Source organism: Aquarana catesbeiana, linkage group LG05 (assembly GCF_042186555.1).
Source record: "Aquarana catesbeiana isolate 2022-GZ linkage group LG05, ASM4218655v1, whole genome shotgun sequence".
NCBI lineage: Eukaryota > Metazoa > Chordata > Amphibia > Anura > Ranidae > Aquarana > Aquarana catesbeiana.
Genome location: NC_133328.1, coordinates 634,786,168 through 634,806,327, shown reverse-complemented (window position 1 = coordinate 634,806,327; position 20,160 = coordinate 634,786,168). Strand labels below are relative to the sequence as shown.

Genomic DNA, 20,160 nt, shown 5'->3' with positions numbered 1-20,160 from the left:
GTGCCCAGCGGCCGCGATGTCTGCCAGGCACCCGCGATTGCCCATTAACCGGGCCGGACCGTGGATCTCTGTGTGTAAACACAGAGATCCATGTCCTGTCAGCTCAGAGGAGAGCGATCTGTGTTCCCAGCTGAACACTGATTGGTCTCCTCCCCTTGTGCGTCCCCGCCCCCTACAGTTAGAAGCATTCCCTAGGAAGCACATTTAACCCCTCCCTGCCCCCTAGTGGTTAACCCCTTCACTGCCTGTCACATTTACACAGTAATCAATGCAATTTTATAGCATTGATCGCTGTATAAATGTGAATGGTACCAAAAATGTGTCAAAAGTGTCTGATGTGTCCGCCATAATGTCGCAGTCACGAAAAAAAATCTCGATCGCCGATATTACTAGTAAAAATAAATAAATACATTTTTAAAAAATGCCATAAATCTATCCCGTATTTTATAGACGCTATAACTTTTGCGCAAACCAATCAATATACACTTATTGCAATTTTTTTTACCAAAAATATGTAGAAGAATACGTATCGGCCGAAATTGAGGAAAAAATGTGTTTTTTAAAAAAAAATTGGGATATTTATTATAGCAAAAAGTAAAAAATATTATGTTTTTTTCAAAATTGTCGCTCTTCTTTTGTTTATAGCGCAAAAAATAAAAACCGCAGAGGTGATCAAATACCACCAAAAGAAAGCTCTATTTGTGGGGAAAAAAGGACGTCAATTTTGTTTTGGTACAACATCGCACGTCTGCGCAATTGTCATTTAAAGTGCGACAGTGCTGAAAACTAAAAATTGGTCTGGGAAGGAAGGGGGTGAAAATGCCCAGTATTGAACCGGTTAAAAATGTACCATTTCAAAATTACAAACATATTCTACTTAACAACAAACCTACAGTCCCTGTCTTGTGCTGTTCAGAGGGCCTGGGGCCCCACGCTTTTCCTTTTTTTAATTTGGGTGCGGGGTTCCCCTTAATATCCATACAAGACCCAAAGGGCCTGGTAATGGACTGGGGGGTACCCATGCCGTTTGTCTCACTGATTTTCATCCATATTACTGGGACCGGACATTACATTAAAGTCGTAAGCAGTTTTAAATGACTTTTATTACTTTAAAGATGTCATTTTGTGCAGGGACTGTTCTAAGCATGGGAAACACGCGCCACTTTACAGGCATACTATAGACACCCCCCAGGTACGATGTTTAAAGGAATATTTCACTTTTTTTTCACTTTAAGCATTAAAATCCCTGCTTCTGAAAAAATGGCTGTTTTTAAAACTTTTTTGTATTGATACATGTCCCCTGGAGCAGGACCCGGGTCCCCAAACCCTTTTTAGGACAATACCATGCAAATTAGCCTTTAAAATTAGCACTTTTGATTTTGAACGTTCGAGTCCCTTAGATGTCAATGGGGTTCTAACGTTTGTGCGAATTTTCGGTCCGTTCGCAGGTTCTGGTGCGAACCGAACCGGGGGGTGTTCGGCTCATCCCTACTCCTGATATGTCCCACCAACCCTTCATCCCCCGTGTGACTCCAACCTTCATCTACTTCTCAACAGCCCCAACAATGGTGAGCGATCTCAGTGTACATTACACCCTTCCAAACATCACAACCTCCCATTGTCAGGAGACACGAGCCCAGGAATTCCCACTACAAGGAATACACCCGCAGGAATCTTTCTAAAGATGGAAATTGTTATTTCATTACAAATCTCATATATAAGAAAAATGTGCATTTCTCTTGTTATAACTTATAAATTGGCAGCAATATATATTCTATGGTGTCCGTTTATGAAGCAGTGATCAGCGGTGATCCCAAGGATCGCCGCTGATCACAGTCCATAAACAGTTTATGAAACAGTGATAATCGGGGGGGAGAACATGTTTGAACTTGTTCTCCCACCGATTATCTCTACACACGGAGAATCCCCATGAATGACACAGTAACGGCCAGTTTATGAAGCGGTGATCTCACCGCTTCACTGGCGATCTGTGTCAGAATTCACACTAGGGGGGAGGAGGAAGTTTTTTACCTTCCTTATGCCTCGTTCAGACCCCCCAACACTTTAAGCATGTCCCCCTGTCATATTTATGAGTATACATATATATACATATAATGTGTATATGTATATATATATCATGTGTGTGTATATACATGTATATATAATGTGTGTGTGTGTGTATACATATGTATTTAATGTAGGGGGACTCGTTATTTTATTAACAGTAATCCACGCCGTCTGTCGGTGTATTGAGCGGTGATAATTTATCACTGCTTAATAAACTGACATCTCTGTATTCTGCTGCTGTAATCTCGTAAAGTCTCACGAGATTCCAGTATCAGGGGCCGTTCTCCACTGTTAGAAGCATTTGTAGATCACTTCACTCCTCCAAAGGTGAAGCGATCTACACCGCTTCATAAACAGACACACAGAGGAGAAAAATCTTCACTGTGAATGCCGGAGAACGAAGCAGTGAATAGATTTCACTGCTTCATAAACGGACACCTATGTGTGAAGAAAACTCAATAGCTGCCCTCATGTTGTAAACGCTGCACAAACTGTTGGCGCTATATAAATCCTGTATAATAATAATAATAATAATAATAATAATAATAATAGATGTTATTAAACAAATACAATATAGAGAAGAACATTAGTGGAGCTCACCGCTAATCATCCGAATGAAATTAAATCACTAATAAGCTATCAATCTCCAAATCATATACAGGGGTCTCCGAACTTTTCACTACAAGAGACAATATCCACGGCCCCAAAAATGTATTATATCTAATAAACATAAATTCTAGGCTGTGTTTACATATATGCAAAGTGAATGTGTTTTAAACGCGTCCAATTCGCTCTCGATGGAGCCGGTACACACATTTCTGGGGCTGACGAGGTGGTGTTTCAAAAAGGGTCCTGTGCATTTCTGGGTCTGGTTTAGGTGCAAATTCAGCAGTGAAGGTCAGGCACTGATGTTGGACGAGAAGGCCTGGCTCGCAGTCTCCATTCTAATGCCGTGTACACATGGTCAGATTTTCCGACGAAAAATGTTCGATGGGAGATTGTTGTCTGAAATTCCGACCGTGTGTAGGCTCCATCGGACAATTTCCAACACACAGAATTTGAGATCTGGATCTCAAATTTTCCGACCACAAAATCCGTTGTCGGAAATTCCGATCGTGTGTACACAATTCCGACGCACAAAAGCTCACGCATGTTCGGAATCAAGCAGAAGAGCCGCACTGGCTATTGAACTTCATTTTTCTCGGCTTGTCGTACATGTTGTACATCACCGCGTTCTTGACGTTCGGAATTTCCGACAACATTTGTGTGACCGTGTGTATGCAAGACAAGTTTGAGCCAACATCCGTCGGAAAAAAAACCCATGGATTTTGTTGTCAGAATGTGCGATCGCGTGTACACGGCATTATTCATCCCAAAGGTATTCCATCGGGTTGAGGTCAGAACTCTGTGCAGGCCAGTCACGTTCCTCCACCCCAAACTCGCTCATCCATGTCTTTATGGACCTTGCTTTGTGCACTGGTCCAAATCATTTGGTGGAGGGGGGATTATGGTGTGGGGTTGTTTTTCAGGGGTTGGGCTTGTCCCCTTAGTTCCAGTGAAGGGAACTCTTAAGGTGTCAGCATACCAAGACAGATATTTTGGACAATTTCATGCTCTCAAATTTGTGAGAACAGATTGAGGATGACCCTTTCCTGTTCCAACATGACTGCACACCAGTGCACAAAGCAAGGTCCATAAAGACATGGATGAGCGAGTTTGGGGTGGAGGAACTTGACTGGCCAGCACAGAGTCCTGACCTCAACCCGTTAGAACACCTTTGGGATGAATTAGAGCAGAGACTGTGAGCCAGGTCTTCTCATCCAACATCAATACCAGACCTTACAAATGCACTTTTGGAAGAATGGTCAAACATTCCCATAGACACACTCCTAAACCTTGTGGACGGCCTTCCCAGAAGAGTTGAAGCTGTTATAGCTGCAAAGGGTGGGCCAACTCAATACCGTTTTTCCCCGAAAATAAGACCTACCCTGAAAATAAGACCTAGCGTTATTTTCCAGGAGGCCTGCAATATAAGCCCTACCCAGAAAATAAGCCCTAGTTTAAAATGCTTGTGAAATCCTATAATCTACTCTATTACAGTAGTATATAATGTACGATGTGTGTGGTTCTGTAATATAATTGCAGGGAAAAGAGCTCCGGTGGGTCACAGAAGAGCAGAACGACGCTATAATGAAGGTATTTGGCACAATTATATTACAGAAACACACACATTGTACATTATATACTACTTTAATAGAGTGGAATATAGGATTTACAAGCATTTTTAACTTGGTTCACACTGGGGATTCCTGTCAGGCAGGGAGAGAGGGAGAGAGAAGACAGCACATTACATGGTAAGACCTACCCCGAAAATAAGCCCTACTGTGTCTTTTGTTGCCAAAATTAATATAAGACCCGGGCTTTTTTTCGGGGAAACACGGTATTGAACCCTACGGACTAAGACTGGGATGCCATTAAAGTTCATGTGTGTGTAAAGGCAGGCGTCCCAATACTTTTGCTTATATAGTGTATTTGTGGCTGTGGATTGCAGTCCGATGTCCTGTGCATTTCGGTTCTCCGGTTCAGGTGTGATACAGGTGCAAATTTTTCTTTGAATTCGCACCTGAACCGGACCCAAAAACGCACAAGACCCTTTTCAAAGCGGCACTGAAGCCAGCACCGGACATGTGTGTACCGGCTCCATTGAAAGCCGGTCACACTCACATGTTATGCGAATTGGATACGGTTAAAAACACATCCAATTAGCATATATGTGAACCCAGCCTTAGAGTATATACACTTACTCCCATGATTTTCTCCACCCAGCCATTTTAACCACTTGGACTGTTTCTCACCCTTGTCCTCACTGCCCATCAGTTCAGAACAAGGTTCCTATGGGGCGCCTATGTCTGGAAGAAGGGATCTAGCTTAGATCCTTAAATCCAGCGTTGTCACCACAGGAGCCACTAATACCCAGTGCCATCTTAATAGCATCATGGGCCCCTGGGCAAAGTAATGCATTGGGGCCCCAACAATGAAGATGGTGACCTGCGGCGTGCTACATGTGCCGTGGCAAACAGTGGGCATGGCTAAATTATGCTACATATTGGGCGTGGCTTTTTAGGCTGATTAGAACTTTTAGGGCTCTTTCACACTGACGATCCGTATGTCCGTTTTTCATCCTTCCATTTTCGGATGAAAAACGGACATACATGTATCCCTATGGAGCGTCGGATGTCAGCGGTGACATGTCCGCTAACTTTCGACCCGCTTCGATCCGAAAAGTGTAACGGAGGAAAACCCTACTTTTCCATCCATTTTCGGATCGGATCGGGTGACGAAGGACACTGCGGTCCATCATCATCTGATCCCCCATAAGGGAGAGCGGCGCTCTGACAGGTCCGTCGCTGCACAGTGTGTAGAGACAGACCGGTCATCTTCCTGCTCAGCGGAGACCGGCGGAGCGATCCCCACTGAGCAAGCGTGTGAAAAAGCCCTTAGTTCGATTTTTGACCTATTTTTTAAAACATTTTTTAAAAATAATTGTTTACTTTTTTTTCATAAGGCTGTTGTCTTGCTGCTGAGATATCAGGGGTGTAAAAAGACCCCAGGAGTCTCACTTTTGATACAATGAAAGGGACTGAGGAAACATATTTCCCAGTTGGGAATGAGTTGGTGCATGGAACTAAAGGGATCTTGGGGGACTCTGAGGGAGCAAAAGGGATTGAAAAGGCTCTAAGGCAGGGGTAGGCAACCTTAGACAGATGGAGATCTACTTGAACAACACTGATGAAGTCAAAGATCACCGGGCACAGTGTCCTGTTGTTGGGGCCGGTTCACACCAGAACATGGTGCCAGTGCATGCACTACTTTTTGTGCAGTCTGATGCGATTTGCAGGCAGGGCTGGATTTACATCTCAGGAGCCTATAGGCAGGGAATTCTGAAGCACCCCACCAAACAAAAATAAAGATAGTAAGCAGGGTTAAGGAGTGCATGATGCTCAGAATACAGGGTTAAGGAGGGTGTTGCTCTCAGAATGCAGGGATCAGGAGTGTCTTATGCTCAGAATTTAATATAAAAAATATAATACCTATATGATATTATGTCATATTATATCTATAAGTAGAACAATTCCGTTATGTTAAGATGACAGATAAGAAGACAGCATTTTGCAGGAAAAAATGTTTTTGATAAAAAACACCCTCAGTAGGACTCCATATAACATGGGAGGTCTATAACTGATAATAGATTTTCAAACATGCATCTCAAAAATGCTTGGGACAAACATAAATCTATACTAAAAAAAATAAAAATATAGATATACTGTAGATATAAATGAAAAAAGTGGGGCAGACTTGATGGAGCACTTGGTCTTTTTTTTTCTGTCCTCACTCTTCTATGTGTCTGTGTGTCTAGATGTAATATTAAATGGGTAAAAACTACGAATACCTATTAATTGATTATTATTAATAATTAATAATGAGTTAATGACTTAATAAATGTTGGTATAATGATTGATGGGGTCATTACTGAAGCTGCTTTATTGCTCTTGCTGTTTGCAGAACTTTTGTTTAACTAGTTTGACACCCCAATAATGAAACTGCTATTCTAAATCTATGATAGACATGCCTTTAAATTATTTTTTTATACTGATGAAAATATGGTGGAAAAAGGATATGGCGCAGGGATGCAAAGCTGGAGAATTATATGCCCAGTAATTTTAAACACATTAGGGAAGATTTAGGCTGCGTTCACATATATGCGAATTGGATGTGCTTTACACCGCATCCAATTTGCATGAGTCGGCGTCGCACTGGTTTGAACAGAGTGATGGCTGGAAATAGGATGCAACTTGTCATGCGATTTGACCTGTCAAGTCGCTCTAATATGAACAGGGGCTGACTGTTGACTGACTCACTACCTCTTCTGAAAGTCTGTTCCAAGCCTTTCTAAGATTAGTGTAGAACTTTCTTTCATCTGGTTTTGAGGCCATGTCCCCGTGTTCTTAAACTTGGCTTCATATTGAAAATCCTGCCCTCCTGAACCTTATTCACTCCCTTTATGAGTTTAAAGGTTGTCATATCCATCCTTTCCCTTCTTTCCTCCAGACTGTAAGTTCCTGAAGTCTCTCCTGATGTTTCATCCCTCAGACCTTTCACCATTTTGTTGTCCATCTCTGGATTCATTCTAGGGCAGGTTGGGTGGTATAGGGCATGTTGGGGTGAAATAGGGCAGGCTGGGGTGGTATAGGACAGTGTGGGGAGGTATAGGGCAGGTTGAGGTGATATAGGGCAGGTTGGGGTGGTATATGGCAGTTTGGGGGGTATAGAACAGGTTGGGATGGTATAGGGCAGGTTGGGGGTGGTATAGGGCAGGTTGGGGTGATATAGAGCAGTTTGGGGAGGTATAGGGGAGTTTGGGGAGGTATAGGGGAGTTTGGGGAGGTATAGGGCAGTTTGGGGAGGTATAGGGCAGTTTGGGGTGGTATAAGGCAGGTTGGGGTGGTATAGGGCAGGTTGTGGTGGTATAGGGCAGGTTGGGAGGTATAGGGCAGGTTGGGCTGGTATAGGGCAGGTTGGGGAGGTATAGGGCAGGTTGGGGAGGTATAGGGTAGTTTGCAGGAAATTACAGCATACCTGCAGAGATTAAGACACTTGATGCTGCTGTGTCTTTGCCTCTTCTCCTCCTTCAGCCGCGACAGTGAATAAGTGTGTGGGAGGAGTAGAGGAGGCAGCCACACCCCCCAGCTCTGCCCCCAACTGCAGCTGAAGGAGATATTGAAGATCCCCGAGGGTTAGCTTCACTGACTGGGGAGTGTTATAGGCAGCCTCCCTCACACGGCTACATGTCCCACTCTCACCGCACCGCTGCAGCTCTGCAGGTTGGGGTGGTATATGGCAGTTTGGGGGGTATAGAACAGGTTGGGATGGTATAGGGCAGGTTGGGGGTGGTATAGGGCAGGTTGGGGTGATATAGAGCAGTTTGGGGAGGTATAGGGCAGTTTGGGGAGGTATAGGGCAGTTTGGGGTGGTATAGGGCAGTTTGGGGTGGTATAAGGCAGGTTGGGGTGGTATAGGGCAGGTTGTAGTGATATAGGGCAGGTTGTGGTGGTATAGGGCAGGTTGTGGTGGTATAGGGCAGGTTGGGCTGGTATAGGGCAGGTTGGGCTGGTATAGGGCAGGTTGGGGAGGTATAGGGCAGGTTGGGGAGGTATAGGGCAGTTTGCAGGAAATTACAGCATAGCTGCAGAGATTAAGACACTTGGGGCTGCTGTGTCTGCGCCTCTTCTCCTCCTTCAGCCGCGAGAGTGAATAAGTGTGTGGGAGGAGTAGAGGAGGCAGCCACACACCTCAGCTCCGGCCCTCAACTGCAGCTGAAGGAGATATTGAAGATCCCCGAGGGTTAGCTTCACTGACTGGGGAGTGTTATAGGCAGCCTCCCTCACACGGCTACATGTCCCACTCTCACCGCACCGCTGCAGCTCTGCAAGTGCATACAATATAGTGCACTGTGTAGTGGCGGCCCCGGTGTCACCTTTCTGGCAGGTATCACCCAGTGCAGGCTGCACCCCACCTTGCCCCCCCATCGCGATGCCACTGCTTCTATTATTACTAGACATGAGCCGAGGAATTCCGAATACAACCAATACACCTGCAGGAATCTTTATAAAGATGGAAATTGTTATTTCATTACAAATCTCATATATAAAACATGTGTGTTTTGATGCCTTCTGTCACATTCTCCATAACATAAAATAAATTAAAAATGGTGCTGGGATGGTGGGAAGTTGGGAACCCTTTATAATGGGGACAGCAAGTGTGCAAAATCGGGAGATACAAGACCCTGTCAGGGCAATTAATTCACCAGCATTAGACAAATACTGAAATGTCATTTATGGGTGGACTGACCGTTTAAGATCTATACTATACAGTTGATATATACATTTTTCAGACTATTTTACTAGTTCTAATCTTGATACCCATGTAGACAATTACAACATTGATGCCAAATTTCAGTAAAACAAAAATTCAAATTTATTTCAAGTGAATATAATCAGACAAGATACAAAATGATTGTCATATATACATGTGATCCAATTCCAATGCCTTTGAACTGTATGTCTTGGTTGGTGCCACCTCCACTGGGCCACATGCCGAGTTGAGTGCCAACCAGTGTTAATTTTTAATCTTTGTCTTTTGACTAAAATGCCATTTCAGTTTTAGTTGTATTTTAGCCATCTGAACTGTTTTAGTCAACTAAAATAGTGTTATTTTAGTCGACTAAATTACCACTGGTGCCAATGTCATCAGGTAAGCCTTCAAGTGCAGCTAGTCCTTGGGACAAAAGTGAACGGCCCAAAACCAGCCTTGTTTCAGCATCTGGCCAATCAGTAACCGTTGGGTCCGTACTCTGGGTACACCCCGACCTGAGATAAATGTTCCCCATATGTGCCACCCTGAGTTAAATGCTGCCCGTAAGCACCACCCTGAGATAAATGCTGCCAGTAAGCACCACCCTGAGATAAATGCTGCCCGTAAGCCCCACCTTGAGATAACTGCTGCCCATACATGTTTTGAGGTGACATGTAGCTCCCGGGTGGGGGATATATGGGGACATTAAAGATTGCTGTATTGGGAGGGAAATCTGACAGGGAATTCCTGGCTTCAGAGGGTCTAGGCTGGGGAGACATTTGAGGTATCACATTGGGAGGGTAGACATCCCTCCGCTCCGCACAGGTGGAGCTTGAGTATGGGGAAGGCATGTAATTATGTAGAGAGAGTGCGAAGTTGGGGTAAAGCTGCAGAGGGTGTATGCTAGGAGGGGCCACCACAATAGGGGCCACACATGTTGTGTATGATGTTGGAAGGTTCGATAAGATCTCTGGGAAAATTGAGGCGGGATGTACACTAGGGGGCTGGGTTGGTCCTGAGGACTGAGCCTCTGCTTCTGCTCTGACCGCAGTATTTTCTATTGGAGGATGAGGGTTATGAAAAGTGGAAGGTCTGTAAGGATGTCCATCCAGGATATAAGGAGCCAGGTCATGAGGGTAGGCTTCCTGGCGGGTGACCACCGTGTTCTGCAGCTTCATGGCTGCGGCGGGAATCCGGCTCACATTCACTATCCAGTAGTTGCCTTTACCATTCGGCCTCAGCGGATCTTTCAGGATCTGCAAAAGAGGGAGAAGACGTTAGAGGCATAAACCAGCACAGCAGATTCACACAAATCTATTACAGGTCAGGGTAACAAAACCCTGTGACCTATTTACAATGATCAGAAAAGTCATTTCTCAGAATCTGCACCTATTTTTTTTTTTTACTTGGCTGCAGTATGTAGAGAACCTTAAGAGCCCATCACCGCCATCACATCCTAGGAGCAACAAGTCCTTACCTTTTCGAAGCAATCATTGGAGGAGAGGTTATGTCGAATAGAGTCCCTCCAGCCCTGATAATCCCCCTTGAAGAAAGGGAAGAGGTTGCTGATCTCATCTTCGATCTGCCAATAATAAAAAGTATAGTTGTAAGTGAATGAACATGACCGTAAACCAAGATAAATAATACCTCTTACATTATATAAGTATAACCAGGAGACCTGTACTGAGATACTTAGGAGGACATCACTGTAGACCTCCTGTCCATTTGTGGTACAAGGCTTCCTAAATTAAGCATGTAGAAAGTGATATCAGGGTATAGACAGAATACTTTGTCCATGCTTGTATTGAATTGGGGAGGCAGCTAGCACTTTCTGAAGTCTGGTGTTGGGAGCCAAATGTATGTATGTATAGGAGAAAGGGACATCAATGTTCTGGGGGGATTTTTGGGTTACCATTGAGATCCTAGCACAAAACTTGGAAAGAAAAGATGACCTGAAGGCAAAACTTTTTTTGGACATTGTGGATGGAGTGGAGATTTATTTATTTTTTTTGTGTCCCCATTGAGGAAATTTCTCTTTTCCCTTTCCTTCAAGTAAGATGAAACCTCCCCAAAGAGATGCAAATCCCCAGTTAGACATTTGCCACAAGAACAATTGTCTTCATTGGAAGGCTTCCCCTGTTTTGTTGACAGCCCAATATTTTGGCTTTTCCAATCACTTTCATACTTTGGGGGGTCTTAGGGTAAATCTCCCCAGCTGGGACACAGACAGCAATAAAGACTAAAATAAAATGCAAAAGCACCCCTCACTATAAAATCATTCACTATTACAAAACGTATTTCCACAAAGCACGGGCTAAGCCCAATAAGAGCAATAATAATGAAGGCCTTAGTTGCACTGTCCTTACATATATTATTCACATATGTTCAATTTATTATATCAATTGTATTAGATGTATTCTCTAACCACAACATGAAAAAAGCAAAAAAAAAGGAAGTAAAAAATAAAGTAAAAATATTAAGAAAAAACTGTTTGAAAAAAAGCACACACAAATGAAATTACATGAACAAAAAATACAAACAATAAAAATTTAAATAAACAATCCTTTTTTTCTGAATGTTTGTGATTCTATTATTTTTTTCTTTATATTTTCTTTCCGTATTTTGGAAAAAAAGTTGGTGTAATTGAACACCTGTGAATGATATACCTAAGGACAGCATAAGGCTTATTGCTCCATACAAAAACAACAAAAATCTGACCCACGTCATAAAAAAAAGAGAAAAAAAGTTTTGGCTTTTTTTATTTATATAAAAAATTTAGAGGAAATTTAAACATTTTTTTTCTGTAATTCAGCCTGTAGTCATGAGAGTTTTATATGCTGCAAATATAACAGGCAGCCAGGGGCCTAAATTAAAAATAAAAAAATAACTAAAAAAATAAAACCTTGACAATTCACCCAACTTCTTGAACTTCTATTTTTGATAAATATTGGTATAATTTTTTCAGCCTTCATAGGCCTAACAGAAACAAATAATTTTGTGCCGAAAATAAAGAATATCCCTCTGACAAATCCTTTATCTGAGCTAGTCTCAGTGTCACCCCCTCCCTCTGCCCTTAGCTTCCCTAAAGCCCCAAGAAGGCCCATAATGGAAGGTTGGTTACCTGTTTCAGTTTGAGCTTCTTCTTGGGGGAAGCCTGGATGACCAGGGCGATCATGGCCAAGTAGGAGTAGGGTGGTTTGGCGTAGCGTTGATAATTCTTCTTCTTGCTCTTTTTGCTCTTTTTGCTCTTCTTACTTTTCTTGCTGAGCTGATCAGTGGTGTCAGGCTTTTTGGGGCCTCCGTTGGCCTCCCCAGGACAGTTCTCTACTTCGGCCAGGATCCTGTCCATGCTGTGTGGCTCAGGGACTTGGTTGTAGAGGGGGTCCCAGGAATGTTGTGGGCAATCCATGGCTTGTCAGGTGTGTTGTGTGTATGGGGGCAGCCAGGTATACATAGTGCTGGGATCCCCACCCTGGGCTTTATAATGTAAATGCACCTGTAACCATAAGAGGCGACACCTCCCTTACTGCAGAGGGCCCCTCACCATCCATTTGAATACGTTTCCTGGAAGTTTCAGGGCTGAGATGTTGGGGGGCATTGTTATGTATATATTGTGTTGACTATAAGCTGATGGAGCGTATATCGTATGCTTATGAGGTGAATATTACGTTCATATACTAAAATGATCTCTTGTATATACAATTTTTTTTTACCTGTGGATATAGATTTGTTTGTACATATTTTTATATCACATGTATAACTTAGATTTTTTTTTACTAATTCAAAAATATAATTATTTTATCTTTAAATTTTCCTACATTTTGCATAAAATTTTAGACACATTTACCAATCTCAGAATGGCTTTTGTAAGGGTACATCGGGCATAAATAGCTCAATACTGCTTTTTATCCATTAGAACCACTCAAAGTGTCCAAACTTGAATTTGATGGTTTTATTATTTTAATATTCTTACGACTTTCTTTTGGCTGTCAAATAGTTTTATTTTATGTCTAATTTTTAAAATAATTTTATCCAGTTAACATTTACAAGTACATTGAATTTCAGAAGTTATTATTATTTATTAAACTAACAATAACTTTGAAAGATATATTTGCTGAGGGATCTTATCTAAGGAGCACATACTGTGTTAAATTACAACTGCTTTTTTTAGCATAAATTTACATTTTTTTCTGTTTGTTTATTTCTTAATTGAAATCAGTGTTTTAAATTTGCTGCACATTGGTGTCCCTGTTATTCCAGATGGTTTTCAGCATTTTTTCCTTTAATAGTGGCCATTTTCTAGGCATTCATTCTATTTAAGAAATTTGTAGAAGCAAATTGAAGGGGATTATATTTAACATAAAAAATATAAATACCTATATGATATTATATCTATATAAGTAGAACAATTTCGCTGTGTTAAGATGACAGATCTGAGCAATTTGCAGGAAAAAAATGTTTTTGATAAAAAACACACTCAGTAGGACTCCATATAACATGGGAGGTCTATAACTGATAATAGATTTTCAAACATGCATCTCAAAAATGCTTGGGGCAAACATTAATCTATACTAAAAGAATTCAAAATATGTATATGCTATAGACATAAATTAAAAAAGTGGGGCAGACTTGATGGAGCACTTTGTCTTTTTTTTCTGTCCTCACACTTCTATGTGTCTGTGTGTCTAGATGTAATATTAAATGGGTAAAAACTACAAATACATATTAATTGATTATTATTAATTATTAATAATCAATTAATAATGATGAGTTAATGACTTATTAAATGTTGGTATAATGATTGATAGGGGTTAGTATTGAAACTGCTTTATTGCTCTTGCTGGTTGCAGAACTTTTTTAACTAGTTTTGACACCCCAACAACGAAACTGCTATTTTAAATCTATAATAGACATGGTTTGAAATAATTTTTTTATACTGATGATAAATATGGTGGAAAAGAGACATGGAGCAGGGATGCAAATCTGGAGAATAAAATGCCCAGTAATGTTAAATACATTAGGGGAGATTTAGGCTGGATTCACATATATGCGATTTGGATGCGCTTTACACCGCATCCAATATGCATGAGTCGGCGTCGCACTGATTTGAACAGAGTGATTGCTGGCAATAGGATGTGACTTGTCATGCGATTTGACCTGTCGCTTTAATGTGAACAGGGGCTGACTGTTGACTGACTCACTACCTCTTCTGAAAGTCTGTTCCAAGTCTTTCTAAGATTAGTGTAGAACTTTCTTTCATCCAGTTTGAGGACATGTCCTCGTGTTCCTAAACTTGGCTTCATAATCCTGCCCTCCTGAACCTTATTCACCCCCTTTATGAGTTTGAAGGTTGTCATATCCATCCTTTCCCTTCTTTCCTCCAGACTGTAAGTTCCTGAAGTCTCCCCTGATATGTTTCATCCCTCAGACCTTTCACCATTTAGTTGTCCATCTCTAGATTCATTCTATCTTATCAATATCTTCTTACATGTGAGGTCTCCAGAACTGAACAAACCGAGTTTGACTTACTAAAGGCAACCGGTGTTCACTTTGCAACTGATTTTTCCCTTAACTTAGTAATGTGGTGAAATGCGCTTTACAAAGGAAACCCAACCAGGCAACGAAAATGTAAAAAAAAACACATTTTTTTCTTGCATATGATTGAATGATGGAAGGCTGCAGAGCTTCACCTCATTTGCTAAGCTAAGGTTAAATTCCTTTGCAAAGTGATCGGCCTATTTGGCTTTAGTAAACCAAACCCAGTAACTCTAACCAAAACGGCTTTTTAGTAAAAGGGGGAAAAAATGTACTCAAGCTGAATTAAAACCAGAGTATCAAAACTGTGTTTCATTTTTGGATGGAGTGGAAACGGGTTAAAACCAATGTCCATATTTGTTTCTGTCAGTAATAGCAGATTTTCCAAAAACGTAAGCATAAAAAGACAAAACTTTTTAAAACATTTTTGGATACTGTAGGAAATGGTTAAAATGTCTGCCATTTTTAGATTTCTGTTCACTTCCTATACTATAGACACAATAGGAAATGAGAGGAAATTTCTTCAGAGAAATGGAAATCTACTCTTAAACATGGAAGACCTCCCATGGAACTTTAGGCTGGGTTCACACCATTGCGAATTGTATGCGGGTCCCCCAATAATGGAGCACAACTCCTTCCATTAACACTAATGATGGGGCACATTTCCTTCCATTAACACCAACGTTGGGGCACAATCCCTCCCATTGACACTAATGATGGGGAACAATTCCTTTCATTAGCACCAATGATGGGGCACAATTCTTTCCATTGACACCAAAGATAGAGCGCTGTTTACTCCCACTGGACACCAGAACATTTTCTGTTCTAAATGGCCCTAGTCCAACCCCCTTCTGTCTGAAGGACAGTAAACTGGCCCTTTGTTTGGAAAGTTTGGAGACCCCATGTACTAGAGTGGTTGGAGACCGAAGTCATGCTATAGGAGACCATCAGAGACTAGGCAAATGTTGCAAGAGACCACTGGACTTTACTACAGTTACGGAACCCTTTACAAATCAGTGCTCCCTGTACTGACTGCTGGGGGTAAGGGCTGCACTACAAGCATCGGAGGGCCACAGGTTGGACACCAGGGAGTTAGAAAAATCTTATAAAAAATGATATATAGAATGAGTGTCCAACACAGATCTGCCCCTACTCAACATTGCAACAATGTAAATGTCATCAAGTCAATGTAGGTGTATGGAGAGTAATGTTGGTTCCAATTATATCGTTTTTTTACTCAAAATTACGATACCAGCTGGGAAATACCACTGTCCAATATAGAATAATCAAAAAAAGGTTCTTGTATATGTGAGTCCATTCTATGCTGGATAAATATGGCCTTTAGATTCACTTCTTCTGGTTGGATTAGTAATTTGACAACGAAGATAAACTATCAAAGTGTTTTATGGGAATATTGACCATGAATCTTATAAGACAGTCACGGTTCGTGTCCCCAAAACATCTGACTGTATCATCTTTGTAATATCAACTTTACAGAAAAAAGAAGCAATGTAATATGAGGACCTACCTAATCTATCCAATGGATTGTATCCAATCAGGCAGGCCCTTACACTACATCATGGGTGCTCAACCGGTGGCCTTCCAGCTGTTGTGGAAGTCCCATGAGGCACTGCAAAGCTGATGCCTACAAGCATGACTCCCAAAGGCAGAGGCATGATGGGCATTATAGTTTAGCAACAGTTGGAGGGCCACAAGTTGAGTATCCATGCACTACATAGTTGTTGGTAGATCTAAAGGAGGTTTTACAATCAGATTCCCGCATGTGGTCAGCTTTAGGGTCACCAAACATGTTACAATTTGACCATACAAACTTTGAGCAATCAACTTTAGATTTACCAGAACTATATAAGAACCTACCTAATCTACCCAATCAGTTTGTATCTAATCAGGCCGGCCCTTACACTAGATAATTGTTGGTGGATCTAAAAGTGATTGCAGATTGTAACAAATGTGTTGATTCTTAATGTGAGTATTCTCAGTTCACCATCACACAAGAACAAGAAATATCGATGGCTAATGTGACAATCCTGACACTATTAGGTTCCATGCACACTGGACTTAAAAAATGTCGATTCTACAGGCATTTGGCGTTTTTTTCACCTGCCTCTAGAAGCACTTCTATTGTGTTCTATGTGTCTTTGCACATTATGACTACTACAGGCGTTTTCTGTCAGGGACGTTCAGAGGCAGGAAAAAAACCTTCTCTATCGCGTTTTCTGGAGACGTTTAGGAGCTGTAAAAACATCAATCTCTCCTAAACTCCTCTTATCTCTTCTGAACGTCAAATTTCAACTTTTTTTAGTAAAATAAAAAGGTATGTTGTTGCTGTACATAATTTCCTGACGCCTGTAAACAAAATGCTCTTAAACTCTCATAGACTCACCTAAACTTTGTACAATATGCTTTCAATTTGCGTCTTTTAGGGTTATCAGTCCCATGACACATATGAAAGTGACTTCCCATTTCTTGCCTGGAGGAGTCTCACTTCTCAATCTGAACCCTGTTTACAGTGATTAGCACATGATAGAAGCCTTAAGTAACCCATCAGGCCCCCATTGTTCTCCTGATATGTCCCATCAACCCTTCATCCCCCGTGTGACTCCAACCTTCATCTACTTCTCAACAGCCCCAACAATGGTGAGCGATCTCAGTGTACATTACACCCTTCCAAACATCACAACCTCCCATTGTCAGGAGACACGAGCCCAGGAATTCCCACTACAAGGAATACACCCGCAGGAATCTTTCTAAAGATGGAAATTGTTATTTCATTACAAATCTCATATATAAGAAAAATGTGCATTTCTCTTGTTATAACCTATAAATTGTCAGCAATATATATTCTATGTGTGAAGAAAACTCAATAGCTGCCCTCATGTTGTAAACGCTGCACAAACTGTTGGCGCTATATAAATCCTGTATAATAATAATAATAATAATAATAATAATAATAATAGATGTTATTAAACAAATACAATATAGAGAAGAACATTAGTGGAGCTCACTGCTAATCATCCGAATGAAATGAAATCACTAATAAGCTATCAATCTCCCAATCATATACAGGGGTCTCCGAACTTTTCACTACAAGAGACAATATTCACAGCCCCAAAAATGTATTATATCTAATAAACATAAGTTCTAGGCTGTGTTTATATGCAAAGTGAATGTGTTTTAAACCGCGTCCAATTCGCTCTCGATGGAGCCGGTACACACATTTCTGGGGCTGACGAGGTGGTGTTTCAAAAAGGGTCCTGTGCATTTCTGGGTCTGGTTCAGGTGCAAATTCAGCAGTGAAGGTCAGGCACTGATGTTGGACGAGAAGGCCTGGCTCGCAGTCTCCATTCTAATGCCACGTACACACAGTCGGATTTTCTGACGGGAAATGTTCAACAGGAGCTTTTTGTCAGAAATTCCGACCATGTGTAGGCTCCATCGGACAATTTCCGTCAAATTTCCGACACACAGAATTTGAGATCTGGATCTCAAATTTTCCGACAACAAAATCCATTGTCGGAAATTCTGATCGTGTGTACACAATTCCGACGCACAAAATTCCACGCATGTTCGGAATCAAGCAGAAGAGCCGCACTGGCTATTGAACTTCATTTTTCTCGGCTCATTGTACGTGTTGTACGTCACCGCGTTCTTGGCTTTCGGAATTTCCAACAAGATTTGTGTGACCATGTGTATGCAAGACAAGTTTGAGCGGAATTCTGTAGGGAAAAAAACATGGAATTTGTTGTTGGAAAATCCTATCATGTGTAAAAGGCATAATTTGTCCCCAAAGGTATTCCATCGGGTTGAGGTCAGGACTCTGTGCAGGCCAGTCAAGTTTCTCCACCCCAAACTCGCTCATCCATGTCTTTATGGACCTTGCTTTGTGCACTGGTCCAAATCATTTGGTGGAGGGGGGATTATGGTGTGGGGTTGTTTTTCAGGGGTTGGGCTTGTCCCCTTAGTTCCAGTGAAGGGAACTCTTAAGGTGTCAGCATACCAAGACATTTTGGACAATTTCATGATCCCAACTTTGTAGGAACAGTTTGGGGATTGCCCCTTCCTGTTCCAACATGACTGCACACCAGTGCACAAAGCAAGGTCCATAAAGACATGGATGAGCGAGTTTGGGGTGGAGGAACTTGACTGGCCTGCACAGAGTCCTGACCTCAACCCGTTAGAACACCTTTAGTATGAATTAGAGCGGAGACTGTGAGCCAGGTCTTCTCATCCAACATCAATACCTGACCTCACAAATGCGCTTTTGGAAGAATGGTCAAACATTCCCATAGACACACTCCTAAACCTTGTGGACGGCCTTCCCAGAAGAGTTGAAGACCTAGCGTTATTTTCCAGGAGGGCTGCAATATAAGCCCTACCCCGAAAATAAGCCCTAGTTTAAAATGCTTGTGAAATCCTATAATCTACTCTATTACAGTAGTATATAATGTACGATGTGTGTGCTTCTGTAATATAATTGCAGGGAAAAGGGCTCCGGTGGGTCACAGAAGAGCAGATCGACGCTATAATGAAGGTATTTGGCATAATTATATTACAGAAACACACACACATTGTACATTATATAATACTTTAATAGAGTGGAATATAGGATTTACAAGCATTTTAACTTGGTTCACACTGGGGGTTCCTGTCAGGCAGGGAGAGAGAGAGGGGGATAGAAGACCGCACATTACATGATAAGACCTACCCCGAAAATAAGCCCTACTGTGTCTTTTGTTGCCAAAATTAATATAAGACCCGGGCTTATTTTCGGGGAAACACGGTATTGAACCCTACGGACTAACACTGGGATGCTATTAAAGTTCATGTGTGTGTGTAAAGGCAGGCGTCCCAATACTTTTGCTATTATAGTTTAGTGTATAGTATAGTGTAATATAGGGGATCTAGCTTAGATCCTTAAATCCAGCATTGTAACCACTTGGACTGCTTCTCACCCTTGTCCTCATTGCCCATCAGTTCAGAACAAGCTTCCTATGGGGCGCCTATGTCTGGAAGAAGGGATCTAGCTTAGATCCAGTTTAGATCCTTAAATCCAGCGTTGTCACCACAGGAGCCACTAAAACCCACTACCATCTTAATAGCATCATGGGCCCCTGGGCAAAATAATGCATTGGGGCTCCAACAATGAAGATGGTGATCTGCGGCATGCTACGCGTGGCAAACATTGTGTGTGGCTAAATTATGCTACATATTGGGCAAGGCTTTTTAGGCTGATTAGAACTTTTAGTTTGATTTTGACCTTTTTTTTAAACCATTTTTAAAAAAAATAATTGCTTACATTTTTTTCATAACGCTGTTGTCTTTGGTGAGATATCAGGGGTGTAAACATACCCCGGAAGTCTCACTTTTGATACAATGAAAGGGACTGAGGAAACATATTTCTCATTTGGGAATGAGTTGGTGCATGGAACTAAAGGGATCTAGGGGGGCTCTGAGTGAGCAAAAGGGATTGAAAAAGGCTCTAAGGCAGGGGTAGGCAACCTTAGACAGATGGAGACCTACTTGAACAACACTGATGAAGTCAAAGATCACTGATGAAGTCAAAGATCACTGATGAAGTCAAAGATCAAAGCAGTGCGTTATGCTCAAAATGTAGTGTTAAGGCTT

The 20,160-nt window shown here is 41.6% G+C and overlaps 1 protein-coding gene across 1 annotated transcript; it reads right to left on the bottom strand.

Annotated features, from left to right (window-relative positions):
• Positions 1-9,455: 9,455 nt before the first annotated feature.
• LOC141146115 (forkhead activin signal transducer 3-like) lies at positions 9,456-12,388 on the bottom strand. The gene is made up of 3 exons (XM_073632869.1): positions 12,101-12,388; positions 10,457-10,561; positions 9,456-10,235 (listed from the first exon to the last, which is right to left on the bottom strand). Exons 1-3 carry the CDS (start codon positions 12,386-12,388, stop codon positions 9,456-9,458), a joined length of 1,173 nt encoding a protein of 390 aa, XP_073488970.1.
• Positions 12,389-20,160: the final 7,772 nt, after the last annotated feature.

What these genes read in the sequence shown, in the direction of transcription:
- LOC141146115 (XM_073632869.1), bottom strand. Translation starts at nt 12,388, where the DNA reads ATGGATTGCCCACAACATTCCTGGGACCCCCTCTACAACCAAGTCCCT. An exon ending in AGAAGCTCAAACTGAAACAG is followed by an intron (nt 10,562 to 12,100) that starts GTAACCAACCTT and finishes TATTATTGGCAG; the next exon opens with ATCGAAGATGAGATCAGCAA. An exon ending in CCAATGATTGCTTCGAAAAG is followed by an intron (nt 10,236 to 10,456) that starts GTAAGGACTTGT and finishes CCTCTTTTGCAG; the next exon opens with ATCCTGAAAGATCCGCTGAG.